General features: G+C 39.3%; 1 protein-coding gene across 2 annotated transcripts in view; it reads right to left on the bottom strand.

Moving 5' to 3' along the window:
• Window positions 1-15,747, bottom strand: part of sbf2 (SET binding factor 2) — a 207,335-nt gene that overhangs the window by 93,732 nt on the left and 97,856 nt on the right. For both annotated transcript variants that reach the window (XM_049465532.1, XM_049465533.1), the window contains exons 14-17: window positions 15,500-15,598; window positions 14,886-15,090; window positions 13,382-13,491; window positions 11,706-11,855 (exon numbers count right to left, since the gene is read on the bottom strand). In XM_049465532.1, the coding sequence (XP_049321489.1) occupies window positions 11,706-11,855; window positions 13,382-13,491; window positions 14,886-15,090; window positions 15,500-15,598 (564 nt within the window). The remainder of the gene's footprint in view (window positions 1-11,705; window positions 11,856-13,381; window positions 13,492-14,885; window positions 15,091-15,499; window positions 15,599-15,747) is intronic.

Genomic DNA, 15,747 nt, shown 5'->3' with positions numbered 1-15,747 from the left:
TTAAAGGCATTACAGTATTATTATCAGCCACAATTCCCTTCTCTTTCCAGTTAACAATGTCTAAAAATCAGTGTAAATATTTCATAACTAACTAGCATTGCTAATTATTCTCTCAATATTTAGTGTAATGGTGTTCCTTAACTCTAACAGGTAGAGTTCATTTAGCATAAGTCTTTATTACTTTTAAAAGACCAACATATAAAACAATAGTTTACATAACTTTAAAACATAGCAGTGCAATTCTGTTTTAGTTTTACTTTTTTGTAGGGAGTGGTTGCATATATGTAAGATGAACTATTTTCATATTATATGTTGATTACAATAATTAAGGCAAGCAGAAGCTGTTTCATACTGAAACAATATTTTCAACTATTTTTCCTAGATCTTCTTTAACACGGGTCAATTTGACCCGTAACATAAAAGGAGGGTTGAATCCAGTCACTGAGTCAAACAAATCACAACAGTATGCTACCAATAAATTAGCGAGAGCAACGACTAAACAGCAAAACACAACAGCAGATTCAGAAATCCCGGAATAGACATCATAAGGAATTATCATTAGTTACTCAAGCAATCCTAAGAAGCAATTGGCTACAAAGGCCACACACAGTTCTAGATAAATCTCTCAAGATTTTATGTGTATTTAGTTTCCATTTAAGATCACTCAGTGCTCTGGGTGGTAGGCTCTGATTGAAAGGCTAATGCTTCTTATCCATATCCAGCGTGTTCCTCAGCCCACAGACTGTCTGCTTGTGCTGAAATGCCCCTTAAACAAGCTGTGGAGCTTCAGAGAAGTCTCAAATCTAATTTACAGCCTAACATATGCCCTCGCATAAATCTCCGGCTGATTCGGTGCACATGTGGATATATCTCACCCAGCAGGACACGGTCATATACTTTACAGGAGTCTACAAGACAGGGAAGAGAGTAAACATTTCCTCCTGTGAGGAGAATATCATCTCACCTTTGCTCTACTATACAGTCAGTAGTGATATAAAGCTCTGAATAGGGGTGGGCAATATTATATCGTATACAACATATCGTGACACAGAAATATCATGATATTACAAATCCATATCGTGATAATAGGGCTGTTCTGTCTTAAAAGTAGTCTATTATTTACTGTGAAGCTTTAGGTGTGTTTATTGTATAATTGTTTTAGTTTGCAGTTTATATACTATATATATATATATATATATATATATATATATATACTATATTCCTGAAATGAATGAATTATTTTAGTTTTCCTATATCGCCAAGTATGTTGTTATCGCAAAAATAGCCTGAAATATCGTGATATTATTTTAGAGCCATATCGCCCACCCCTAGCTCTGAAGCTCTAAAGCTCTAAATAAAGTCTGAATATGAATAAAATGAATGAATAAATGGATCCTATGGACGTCTCCATGAATATATATGTGTATGACTAAGCAGGAATTCAAGTTAAAAGTGGCCCGAGGATCATAAGTTCAAATCTGGATCATGCTGCTTCGCCATCAGCAGCCAGAGTCCGAGAGCGCACAATTGGTCATGCTCTCTATGGGTAGGTTAAATAGTGCTCTCTCCCCTTGCCCCTCCTTTTGTGATGCTGGGCTGCACAGGCATCTGTAGCTGACGTATTACAGCTGGGGATCTAGCGCTTTCTTCCAGGTGCTCTGATCAGCTGTCATCATTTTGTAGACAGCTCCATGCTGATTATGCCCATCTTTGGCGTTCTGTGCCCAAGCTTAATTTGTCAATGGCAAAAAGAATGGGCTTTTGCGCCGAGTGGTCCAGCACTCTAAAGTGCTGCCACTATGAGACAGAGCACAATTGGCCTTGCTCCCTCCGGGTGGGTAGATGGCGCTCTCTCCCCACATCACTAAAGGGTGATGTCCGCAGCTTAGGGCGTCTGTGAGCTGATGTATCGGAACCGAATTGCTGCGCTTTCCACCAAGCGCCACTGCTTCTTTTTGAGCTGCTGCTGATGCAGCATTGCAGAGCAGCAGCTCAAAAAGAAGCAGTGGCTGACTTCACATGTATCGGAGGAGGCATGTGTTAGTCTTCACCCTCCTGTTGAATTGGGGCATTACTAGTGATAAGGGGAGTCCTGATGAGTGGGTTGGGTAATTGGCTGTGCAAAATTGGGGAGAAAATGGGAAAAATATAAATTTATTAAAATTATTGAAAAAAACGTTCTCCGTCACATTCTTTGGTAAATAAATATGTTCAGAACCCTGTAAATTTTAATGATATAAATAATGATTGAGAGAGGAGTAAGAAGAAAATGGGACCACTTGTGGAAAAGAACACAAAATAGCGAATCTGTTGCTTTTTTGAGTTTAACTGAATGACAATGAAGAGTTCATCATTACATTAAGTTTCTTGGTTTCGTTTTGGCACATGCAGTGTTCGAGAATTAGTTTTGAGGTGGAAAGGACTGTTACATTCAGGTTATATTATTGGCCTAAATATGCCTGTCATTGAGTAAAGAGATGTGGTATGTTGTAGCCATGCCAGTATATTCCAGGTATTCATTCATTTTTTTTTATTTACTCCTCCTCTACTTAAATTCATTTGAATCATATAGTTTAAAATACAACAATAAAAGTGATTCATGCAATTAATTTAGATAATTACTTAAATTCTTTTATTGCTTGAGATCAATTTTGCTTAAAACATTAAAAATGCTGTCTTTTTTGACCAATTTTTTCTAAGACTTTGCTTGATGCTGTATGTGGGAGGTGTTCCTCAGCAGCAAGGTCAAGCATGACATGCACACCACGTAAACAAGTGCCGGCACTAGAGGTGGCAGTCATATCACCACACATTTTTGTGTTGGCCTTGCCCCGGATTAAGTTATGCGATGAGTGTACAGACAGGGGGGATGAAACAATTAGCGTAGGTCAGACTATCTGTTATTATTGTTTCTTTAACGTCTCATCCAAGACAAATCTATCGATCGCACGGCTTCTCCGAAAAACGGCCAAAAGTGTGACGAAGTATCTGGAAAATGCAAAAGGCAGTGAAAACAACAGTGCAAAATTACCTAGAAGAGCGAGACGAAATAATTAAAACATTCCTGCCGTGTTTTGTCTGATCTTTTTGGCCCGACAGACAGTATTCTATTGGATATTTAGGCTGCATATCTGAATGTATTATGTACTATGAAATTAAACAGCAGCATCCTTTTGAAAATAAAGCATACTTTGCTGAGGATAAAAATATGCGTGCAAAAAAAATAATAAAGTGTTCAAAAAACACTCTGTTCTCCGTTTTCGCTCAACGACGCAATGTTCCAGGAAGTCGCAGTTTAATGATCTTTTTACAGGTGCCCAAATTTGAATGCAAATCTGGAACAGCTCTCCGAACGCAGGCTCAGCTACGGTCACATGTGTCTGTTAAACATATTTGATGCAAGAATTTTATGACCGAGAGACTATAAAATAAAAAATGTCAATATTTTAGACGAGCAAGACAGTAACAGTGTCATGCTGATAAAGAGATGTCTGCTACATCCATTAAAGAAGACAATCCAGAGGCCAGCGTCCATGTCTACAGTGGAATGTCTCATAGAGGGCTGAACTACACTAATGCACTGACGCCAGCTCTGTCCTCAAGCTCTACATATGTCCAATGAGTCTTTCAACTGAGAACTGGGTCAACGGAACCCATTGTATAGTAAAGGTATGGACGGAATGGTTACATTCGCTTCTGTTCTACAGAAATTAACTTAAAATTGCTTGGATACTCTTTTGTATCTTGTAGGCTTGATCATTCTCCCAGCCCAAGAGTCTCAGACTGCCTTCATTGAGTGTACAGTGCAGCAAGGTTAACTGTGATGAATAAAGGAGAGAAAATAAATGTTATTAACAGTACTGGGCTCTGTCCAGACCAGAAAATAGATGTGAGGACAGTGCTGGCCCAGACAGAGTACAAATCCTAGCAACTGTAGTCCAACATGTCTTACTACATTAACATTAGCTGGCTCGCTAACCACTTATTAGATCACATAAGCTATTTTACGCCAAAATCAGACTTATGGAAAAAGAATTGTAAGGAACTTTGTACAGTGTGTATTACTAATGCAGATTGAATCTGGTCTCTTACTGAGATCCAATCCCAATTCACCCCTTCTTGTTGGGCTGGAGAGGTAGATTAGGGGAAGTGTTAGCGCCACATGGCCCTTCAAACTGAGATTTTTCAGAGGTACACTCAAAATGGATGGCCGAGATCAAGTTACAACTATTGTCTTCATAATTGTTAGTAGCCTTTTACAGAAGCAAGCTACCTAGATTTGTTTTCTGTTCCACCATAAAGAGCCACTAAAACCCTAAACCATATTTTTCCATTTTTCCATTGATAGCTGAAATGTGTTCCTTTGAAGTAATAAAACATACCAGTCCTAATAACATTTTATAAACCTTTCCTAACCTTGAAAAAACACTTTTATTGAGGTAATTTCCGCCTTTGCAGTGCCCTCTCAGGTTTAACTGTGCTATAGGTGAGGATGATGTGTTCATGTACTTTGGTACGGAGACACATCACAATATGTAGATCAACCAGTCAGTCAAGAATACCGCCCCTGCCCCTGCTGACATCCAACCATCTGCATCTCACTGCTGTCAGAGGCACACTGCAGCTGCTGCAGCTCAGCCAATCTAAACCCAATCTAAACCCATACATCACCCAGTGCATCTCTCCCAAACTACACCTCCCATTTTTTTTTTTGCCTTTTTCAAATTTGAGCTGAGGGTGGAGTCAGCAAAAATCTAGTTCCCCTTTGAAATGGTGCAACAGATGTCAGAGGCTGCAGCATTTTTAAGCTGGAACAGAAAAATACAATAAAAGCTAATAAAAGGAAATTCCACCACCCTATCACAATGCAATTAAGGAATTGACAATAATAATAAATTGCTGCAGAACCTTCCCCACCTTTCTGAAGACATACGATAATGCCCTATAAAATTAACTAGTTATCCAGCAGCAGCTAGTTTGCTGAACTTTAGCGCTTCACTGCTATCAAATCAGTAAGGCAGGGTCGCCAACAGACCACCGCTAGTAGTCTGGTAATGAAGCAGTGTTATTTATTGTTCAATGGCAAATGTCAAAACCTTGGCAAAACCTGGATGTATTGTCTCAACTCTAGTTACACTCAAAAACAAGGGGTAGGGGTACAATTTAGAAATGGGATTGGGCCTATAAATACACATATACAACCCTACCTTAAAATATAGGAGTATAAGTATTTAATAAATTATTTCAGGCGGAAAGTAAAATATGTTGGAATTAATTTTTGGACTAATTAGATGGAATATAGATATAGATGGAATATAGGAGCTTCACATTATACTGCAACCAGTCAGTAGAGGTGCTAGGCCTGTGGTGTCTTCACCTTTGAAACACACTGTGCTGTCTATGCTTTCTACAGTCACTGATTAAACCCTTTGACCATTTTCAGAGCCCTTCCAGAGCCGCATTAAAGCAAAGAGATAAGGATCCCAAAATGACCCAGTAAGATGGTCCAGCAAAAGAGACAGATGACCTACTGAACTCACTGGTTCTTGTGGATGAGTCTTTACAGTTGGTGCATTCATCACTTCTCCAGCACCGGCTTAATGGGACAATATCAGTCAGGTGGCTTCCATTAACATGTCTCCATGTACCGCCACACTGGACAGAGCTGCTCCTGACACTAGACAGAAGGCATGGACTGCTCCAGATGTGACCCAATAAGAAGTCAGAGATCTGTAAAGGGCTGTCTTCATCTTTCTCTCCAAACACGTTCCATGTCATATTGTAGCCGCTGGTGCCAAAAGCCCTTTAACCTCAAGCAGCACAGGCTGTTCCTGTAAATCTATATGAAGTCATTCCACTACATATGGTATGACCAGTTCTTCACCTATGATGTTAATCAATAAGCCCTGCTGATGCATAACCGGTTGTCCTTTGTTGGAACACTTTTGGTAGGGACTGTCAACTGGGGTGGGCGATATGGCCCTAAAATGACCATATTTTTCAGACTATAGGGCGCATTATGCGACACTAGTAAGGATGCCTACATTGAAGTGAGCAATGGTGTTGTCATCTAATGGGAAAGCTGGGGGAAGCTCCTAAGTAAAAAGGACTGTAAATCTTTATATAAAAAATTATAATAAAAAAGTGTTTAAGTAAAACGAGTACTGGATATTAATCTACACAGATTTCTCTCCTGGAAACTGTTTATATGAGTGAGTAAAGAGCTTCCATTTATTTACAGTAAGTTGGATTTCCAATATATTGTCTAAGGGTGAGTTTTCAGTGAAGTTTCTCAAGCACTAAGGCTTGGTGCAGCAGCAATAGCATTGGCTGCTAAGCGTAGCGCTAATGGGATGTAAATGCCACCGGATAGTTTCAGTAACCCAGGGCGCTATCAGCTAGCGGTTCATGCCACGTAGCTTGTTTTAACACAGCAAACACACAGACTACAGTCCAATATACTCGCCTCTGAATGAAGAAAGAGTTAGCGCTGTGGTTAGCAGCTAATGCTAATGCTGCTGCACCCAGCCTTACTGTTGAAAACTGAAAACTCACCCTTATAAGGCTGTACCTCAGCAGAGTGGCTTTACTGCTCCTTAATACCTGCCTGGTAGAATTCATACATTCATACAAGGAGCACTGTCGATTTTTGGGAAAATTAAAGGATTATGAAAGGAATATGAGTTTCGTACATTCAGTAGAAACAAAAAATGTTTAACTGTTTGTCTGTTTCGTAAAGAATAACCTACCACAACCTTGATTTAGTACAAAATAATCATAGTGTAACAAAATAAAGTAATGCACCACAAAACTAAAGTGTAGTATATTTAGTGCATGTAACTGAAAACAAACCATGTAAATATCAACAAAATAAATATAAAATAGATTAACTGTACAGAGTTTTTTTCCTACGGTTTTAGATTTTTTTGGCGATATTACGTATGACACGATATGGAACACCACTACTGTCCACTGCAAACCAAAAACACTACACAAGACCTGCCTGATGTTTTAAAGAAGTTTTGACCCATCGGATCGCCTAGCCATCACAGTCTACCTGTTGTCAAAGTGATCTAGCCATTTTTCCTTTTTCCAACAAATTAGATTCAAGAACTGTCTCTTCTCTTACTGCCTAACATGCGCACTATCATTTTTTTTTTGCGTTTTCTTCGATGCAATCTACCCTCTGTGATGTGTTTAAATTCTTCCTTGTCATGACAAGCCCTGGATTAATCTACACCTGTATCTCTCCTGAAAACAGTTTATTTGGATAAGTAAAGCACTTTTGTTTATTTACAGTAAGCTTAGATTTTAGAACTGGTGTGTTTTGGCAGCATGAAGCTTATTATATAAGCCGCAGAGTACAAAGAATGTGAAATAAGTAGCATCTTATAGAGCTGAAATTATGGTAAATTGTTTAGGACAGATAATTTGGTGGGATTTAGCCTTTCAGGCCAGTGACCTGTGGGATGCTGATGTTCAACAGTGGTCCGTACTTACAGACAGACAGACAGACACACAGACAAATCAAAAACCAGGCCACCAATGCTCATTGATGCAATACAGATGCAAAGTCTCAAAGTCTCAGTTGGTCTAAATGAAGCTATTCCACTTCCTACATGACCTATTCTTTTCATGCCATGCTGTTCATCATCCTGGTTAATTAGTGCTGATGGCTAGCAGTGTACGGCTTTCATACACGTCATTTTTACATAACCTTCTGAGGAATGTGGAACTACCATTGTATCGCTGCAGTAAAACGCTGCTGTATCATTTCAAATACATTCCAACGTTTGCAAGTGTACCTTGAAAACCTGACACACATATGGAGCTCATTTCTCAATAAAAAAGGGGAAAAAAGTAAAGTAAAGGCGCAGCACACGTCAGACATGCTTGGCCATCATCCAAGAACAGCATATGTTTAACCTGCACATTTAACACACTGTTTAGAGCATTCCTGCATTCCACAGATCCACAATGAGACCTAATGGTTTAATAAATATGTAGGTAGATGTCATTCATGCTTACCATATTTTTCAGACTACAAGGGGTACTTAAAATCCTTAAATTTTCCCAAAAATCGTCAGTGCGCCTTATAATCCGGTGCGCCTTATGTATGAATTTTATCAGTCAGGTTGTAAGGAGCAGTTAAGCCACTCCGCTGAAGTACAGCAATACACAGAAGTTTCAGTTTAGTTCTCCAGCACTAAGGCTGGAGCAGTATTAACTTTGGCCGCTAAACACTCTAGAACTAGCGGTTAGCCGCTAATGCTAATGCTGCTGCACCCAGCCTTAGTGGAAATCAGGAAATCTAAGCTGACAGTAAATAAACAGAAGTGCTTTACTCACCTAAATAAATAGTTTTTAGGAGAGAAATCTGTGTAGCTAAACATCCAGCACTCATCTGACATTGTAAGAAAATGTTTTTTTTTAATATATTACAGTTTTGTTCATTTAGCTAAGCTTTACTTAACTTAGTTACCCACCACCACCCAGAGGTGAGACCGGATGAGTTGAAGGAAAACATGGCAACACCCCTGTTCCTTACTAGTGTCACATAATCCAGTGTGCCTTATGTATGAAAATAGACATTTATTGAAAGTGCACCTTGTAATATACAGTGTGAAAAATACCAAGAAAACATCTCCTAAATGCAGGTATTATCTACCGGGGCACCAGAGAACTAAACTGATTAGACTAAAGGTCAGAAAGACAAAGTTAAGCCAGTTCTAATACTTCGCTCCCCCAAAAAAACTTACAAAAAACAACCCAAGCCACAGGAGAGCACATACTTGACCTGAGTGCAGAACACATGAGTGCAGAACACTCGAACTGCGATGGCCCTGAGGCCTTGAGTGACCTGCAGTGAGCTGTTCACATTTCCACTCTGTGATGATCCAAGAGAGTTGATGGCATCTCTGGACATGGTTAACATAGGGTTCTTGTTGTGAGCGGTAAATGTGAGTGTGAATGTAACTCTGTATTATAGTGCTTGACAAAGATATGCCAAAGTAATCCCTTGCAGTCCCATGGTTTTATCAGCTATTGTTGAAGGACTGTTCTTTTCTTTGGATACTTTGGATGCTTATCATTTTTCCACAAAACCAAAAACATAACAGTATTATATAATAAATGGAAGAAATAATAATAACAATATAAACCCTACTATAAAGTGTAATCACTATATCAAATCAGGTGTAAAAAATTATCATTTTATTTTCTGTCTCTACATAGTAAATGAATACTGGAGTCATCCAGACTATGAAAGAACACATAAGGAATCATGTAGTAACTTTAAAGTGTTAAACAAACCAAAATACTCTGTGAAGCATTTAGGTTATCTTATTTGGGATTTTTTAGGCTGGTAACTCTGGTGAATTTATCCTGAACAACAGAGGAAACTCTTGGTCTTCCTTTTCCGGGACGGTCCTGATGAAAGCCAGTTTCATCACAATGTTTTTAAACAGTATTTGTGACTAAACATCAGGATCCTTTCTATATATTTTTTAAATCTTCTTTTCGGATTGACTGACCTTCATTTCTTAAAGTATTTTTTTTCTTTACTTAGTTGAGTAGTTCTTGCTTCTCATAATCTGGATTAGAACATCAAATATTCACTATTCACTGTATACCTGTAACTCTGCCTCTTTACAACTTCACAACTGATGCTCTCAAACACATTAAGAGACAAGAAATTCAAGTAGTTAACTCTTGATGAGTTCAGCACAGCTGTTAAATGAAAGACTGAATTTGAGGTGACTCTACCTCATAAAGCTGACTGAGAAAATGCCAAATGCCTGGCACCTCCTGCTTAGCCGTAATCTACTCTGAAGTATCTAATATACGTTTTTGTTTACTAAATAATTCCATCTGTTTTTCCTCATAGTTTAAATACGTTTATTATTAAAGCATAATCTAAATGCAGGTATTATCCACCCGGGTAACCAGAGAGCTGGCTTTGACTAAAGGTTAGAAATACAATGAGGTGGCATACCAAAGCCTTTCTAACATTTTGCCAAAAAAAAAAAAAAAACACGCACGCACGCACACACATACTTGACCTCGCGTCATACAACTAAGCGGCCAGCACTCAAACTGGGATGCCCCTGACTGTTTTTACAACCCTCACAGCCAGTGACCTGCAGAGGGCTCTCCAAGAAGTCTGCTTGGCTGCAGATGTTTGCACTAACGGCTCTGTCAGTCTGGAGCACCAAAATATGCCAGGAACTCGAAGCGACTCAATAAAAGTAAAAGTAGTTAATTTGCAGGAAAAACAGCACAGAGCTGTTAAAATCCCCCGACCATATGATATGAAGCTGTAAAACATACAGGATTAGCAGCAGGACCTTGTTATGCCCTGTGACTGATGGCAACATGGCAGCTACTAAAGGTCTCCAGCAGCTCCAACATGTTTAATAACTCGCCAATCATTATGAAAACTTGGAGAAAAGTAGAGCAAGTAAAATAAAAATAAAGCACTGGGCGCATCACACAGCCTGGTGATCTATGGGTGAGTTGAGTCTCTGAAGAAATTGTAATTTACAAAAGCAAAACAGATATTGAAGCTTAAGCAAAGAGCGGTAATTAGCTCAAATCATTTCTCCCCATGCGGTCATACGTTACACATGAGTCACAAAAAGAAGTTACATAAGGTGCAGAGCTGGTTTCCAGAGCAATAGATCAATATTAGAGCTGAATGTAGGGCTGCATGATAATGGAAAACAAAGTTTTTTGTCTGTGTTACATACTATGTGTTATAAAAGTATAGGGACAGCAGTGTGTAGACAGATCATGAAGAAGTTTTACCTCATTGAAGAGCCTAGGTTTGCCAACACCTATACAAGTTGTGAGGTGCTATCTTGTGGGTATGGCCCAACACTGGCCAGTGTGCTCATGGCAAGGCTATGTACTAGGGCTGTACGACTCGGGCAAAATATCTAATTGCAATTTTTCCACAGATTATTATGACTGTGATTTAAATTGTGATTAGTTTTAATCCATTGAACCCTAAACATGTATTAGTGGTTAACATATCTATCAAATATAATTATAAACTTATTTACACATTCTCAGATTAAATGCAGTTGTCAATTTTATTTTTAAAAATCAAGGAAAAAAATTAATAAAATAAATTCTCTTAAAGGTTAAAGGACACTGTATGTCCAATCTAAAATTACAAATAAGTATATGGTGATAATTTTTGTGTCATTTTATTAATGCAAAGCACTAAAATTCCTTTTGTGTTTTATAATCCACTTTTTCTTTCTAAATTCTCCCAAACTGTTGCTTTGTTGTTATAAAAGGGGAAAATGCAGACCTATTTCTACATTAATAAATACTACCATTTCAATATTAGGTAGGTCAGGAAGGTTTAAAAAAAGAATATTAAATGGTTTTAAAAAAAGAATATTAAATGGAATAATACACAGTACTCGGTGCTTATAATTTAGGATTTGTCCTAATAATAAACTAGCTGTTATCGATGTTATTCTAGCTCATATTCATGCAGTTTATATATAATAACTTTAACTATAATAACTTTTATTCTTAATCTTGAATTGACTTCTCTTCACCTTGACTTCTCTGAAATTACCCTGATGTGAGAGTAATAAAGAAATATCTTGTCTTTTATATTATATAATTATACAGCTGGTGCTATATAATTTTGTATAGTGGTTTGGGGAGCAGGTAAGCAGAAGTCCTACCTGGAGAGCGCAGTTCATCATGCGTACTATGTGGTCAAACTGCTGATGGTCCAGGATGGCCCGGTTCTGCTGCACATGGAGGCTGAGCTCTTCTGTAAGACACTGTCGCGCCGCCCTGCCTTTCAGTGCCCTGAGGGCTGCGGGGAGAGCCTGGGCACAACATGTTCACATTTCAATTAGCATTAGTAATACTAACACAAGCAATAACACTAAATAGCTGATGATGTAAGTGTGGGTCATTTAAAGGTCCAACTCGCTGAGCCTGTTAGAACATGCAAGCTGCTGTACAAGTTAAATAAAATTTATGATGTGTCATTTTATTGTTGTGCTTTTTCTGTTACGTAATCAATACAATTACACAATGCCACAATGAAGCTTGCCAATGCATCTTTCCAAAATACTGGCAACTAAATGTCAGGTCATAGCTTAAAGCACCAACTCCCAAATGTGCTACACTGGGAGATATGAGCCTGTGGTGCATTAGGTGATGCTAATGCTGCTAATGATTATGAAGAGGGATGGCTGGGGAATTGCTGATGATCACAATCCCATCCATTTAAGAAAGACAGTTGTGCCAATCGGCACTAAGTATAGTTTAAGAAAGTTTTTTTTTCTTAGATCGAGTTTGGAATCTAATCCAAGTGATCTCTTACAATGCTTACTAGTGCATCTCAAAAATTACTCACTGACTTTAGACTTGATAATAAAACACAGTGGATCAACACCAGCAGATGACATGTCTCTCCAAACCATCACTGATTGTGGAAACTTCACACTAGACCTCAAGCAGTTTTGGACTCCACTCTTCCTCCAGACTCTGCTCCCTTGTTTTACAAATGAAATGTAAAATTTACTGATGATCAGTGATGGTTGGAGTCTAAAGTCAGTGCAGTTTTGTTTTCCCTCAAAATCTTACAGCACTTCATGCTTCCCTCTGCTGAAAAGGTTTATGGAGATGCGGATTTCATTTTCCAGCAGGAATTTTTTGAAATACCGATTTTTGGGTTTTCATTGGCTGTAAACTTCAGCCAATGAATCACTTTTCTAAAGGTCAGTGTAACCTCTGGCTGCTCTGTATAAATACAGATTTTCATATACAGTATGCAGTATGGAAACGTCTGAATGGTGGTGATGGGTTTATTGGATCCATGGTGCAGTGAGCAGGGAGTTCAGCATTTTTCCAGTCACAAAGGAGTGAAGGCTTGCATTATGTAACTCACATATTAAACCCAGTGGGTGCGCAAAGTAACTGGCTAGCACCACATCATCCACATCAGTAAGATCCATCAGGAACGATCTGGAGGAGACCTGGGTTACCCCTGTGGTTCGGCTCGTTTTTATAGGTCATTTATGAAGTTATTTAGCTTAGGAAAATGTAAATGGCTTAGGCAAACAATGGGGCTGGTTAATGTTAGAATAATATTTCTGTTTGTGATAAGGGGAGGGAGATAAGTGGAGTCTGTGTGACTGTTTGCTCACCCCCCCCCCTCTCCTCGTCTCCTGTGTGTGTACAGCTCCCAGCTGGAGGACTGATGCTGATATCCATGCTAAGAATGCCATCAGTAATGCTCACTAATCTCCCGCTGCAGATGTGTGTGTGTTTGTGTGTGTGTATTAATCACAAACTGCAGTGAAGATGTTCTGTTGTGAACTCATGGAATGCTCGCTAGAGTCACCTTCTCGGTCTCTAGTGTCTTATTTTCGAAGATGAAGCCAATGCAGTTCCGCACCACCTCCAGGCGCCGAGCACTGTTAAACACGCAGCTGGCCTTCCCTGTGATGGACACTGAAATAGAGAGAGAGAAGGACTTTTAACCATAAACAACAAAAGATAGATTATACACAAATAAACATCTCTGCTGACCAGCAACCAGCATAACCTGTTTAATCAAGTCATCCAGCCTGACTAAGCTCATTGACCAGCATGACTGATTGAGTAATCGAATCAACCAGCATGACTAATCGACTAATTGATTAATCAAGTCAACCAGTACGACTGATCGAGTCAACCAGCATAACTTGACTAATCGAGTCAACTAGTATGGCTAATCGAGTCAACCAACATGACTTGACTAACCGATTCAACCAAGCATGACTTGACTAATAGAGTCAACCAGCATGACTTGCCTAATCGAGTCAACCAGCATGACTTGCCTAATCGAGTCAACCAGCATGACTTGGCTAATCGAGTCAACCAGCATGACTTGCCTAATCGAGTCAACCAGCATGACTTGGCTAATCGAGTCAACCAGCATGACTAAGCTTGTTGATGAGTATAACTTGACTAATCGAGTCAACCAGCATGACTTGTCTAATCAAGTCAACCAGCATGACTGGACAAATCGAGTCAACCAGCATGAATTGGATAATCGAGTCAACCAGCATGACTTGACTAATCGAGTCAACCAGCATGACTGGACAAATCGAGTCAACCAGCATGAATTGGATAATCGAGTCAACCAACATGATCTGACTAATTGAGTCAACCAGCATGACTTAACTAATTGGGTCAACCAGTATAACTTGACTGATTGAGTCAACCAGCATGACTAAACTAATCGAGTCAACCAGCATGACTAAGCTCATTGACCAGCATGACTGAGCCATTTAGTCAGCATGACCATTCAGTTCAAACAGCATCACTAACTGAGTCACCCAGAATGACTAAGCTATTTGACCGGCATGACTAATCGAGTCAATCAGTATGACTAAGCTATTTGATCAGCATTAACAGAAAGACAATTAAGTAACAGTAAAATAGTAAAAAACATTCCAAAGTGTGCTAATCTGACGGAAAGTCTTTTGTAGAGGTTTTTGAGGTGGTCTGGTGCTTTGGCATTGCTGTTAATCCTATGAGCAGTTTCTTTCTAAACATGTTTTTGAATTTGAGATCACAACTTGACCACCATCTTCTGTAAACTGCCATTTCTTCATTGATAATTCCTTACGATCTGAAATAATACAGGTGATAATCATATATTGAAATATTTAGTATGTTAGGTACCTGCTTAGTGGAAGCACTGAAACTTTCATCACCTGCCCTTTCCTATAGAAGCCTTTGAAAAAGCTCATTTAGATCTGGAATTGTGATATAACATGGTACAGGGTGATTATCTCTTTTAGGGTGATTTCACTCTAAAATGGTTTACTTAGCTGTTTTTGGGCATACTCAGTACTCACCCACAGGAGGCCCCGCGGGCACCACACACTTCTTTTCTGGTCGAACAGTCATGGTTGTGTGATTCTGCTTAGCCAGGCTTTCTTGCATGAGTTCCTCCACCCTGTCCTCGTCCAGCAGGGGGAAGGGCACCACGTGCACCCGCAGGTGAGAGCCCTCGCTCGGCCGAGGCACTTTTTGGAAGGCCATATGAGGGTTGGGGTTCTCCTGTAGAGCCATGAGAGAAACACACAGTTGGCACAAACAGGAATCACAGGATATGTGCAAAACAATTGCAAATTGAAGTCTTCCCTAATTACTGAGTGTATTACATGCTTCTCTTGGGCTCAGCTGCACTGAAAATAAGTCCAATGCCAATAAACAAGCCTTAAACCCAGAGTAAATCATCCAAGTCCATTTCTTTTATTAATAATCAATCAAATATTTGGCAGAATTACAGTATAATCAACACTGAAAAACAGAACTTTCTGATGAAGTTCTGGTGAAGAAGCGCTGGAAAGGATCCAGTAAGATGATGTTAAACCATGGCAGCCTTTCAAAGAGTCAAGGCTGAGGTCATGGCAGGGAAAGAGAGCAGCCTGAAGGCACAAACACTGGATCAAAAGATGAGACTTACATTTCGATAGAGCTGCTCTGAGAGATCTCTCGTGTGCTTCTGTAACTTAGCTGGGTTCTCCTCTTCCTCTTTAAAACACTCCACATCAAAGGCCACCAGCTACAGAGACAACCATACAAACATACCAGACTCATTTACTACAGGTTTAAATAAAATATTAATCCATTAAAAACACTTCCTTGTTTCTACACTCAAAGTCACCGCCACTTTTTGACCTGATGCTGATGCAGCCTTACTGAGTAGCATCA

Source organism: Astyanax mexicanus, chromosome 16 (genome assembly GCF_023375975.1).
Source record: "Astyanax mexicanus isolate ESR-SI-001 chromosome 16, AstMex3_surface, whole genome shotgun sequence".
In the NCBI taxonomy this organism is placed as follows: domain Eukaryota; kingdom Metazoa; phylum Chordata; class Actinopteri; order Characiformes; family Acestrorhamphidae; genus Astyanax; species Astyanax mexicanus.
Note: the sequence above shows the minus strand (reverse complement) of the source record. Positions and strands in the feature narration are given on the sequence as shown.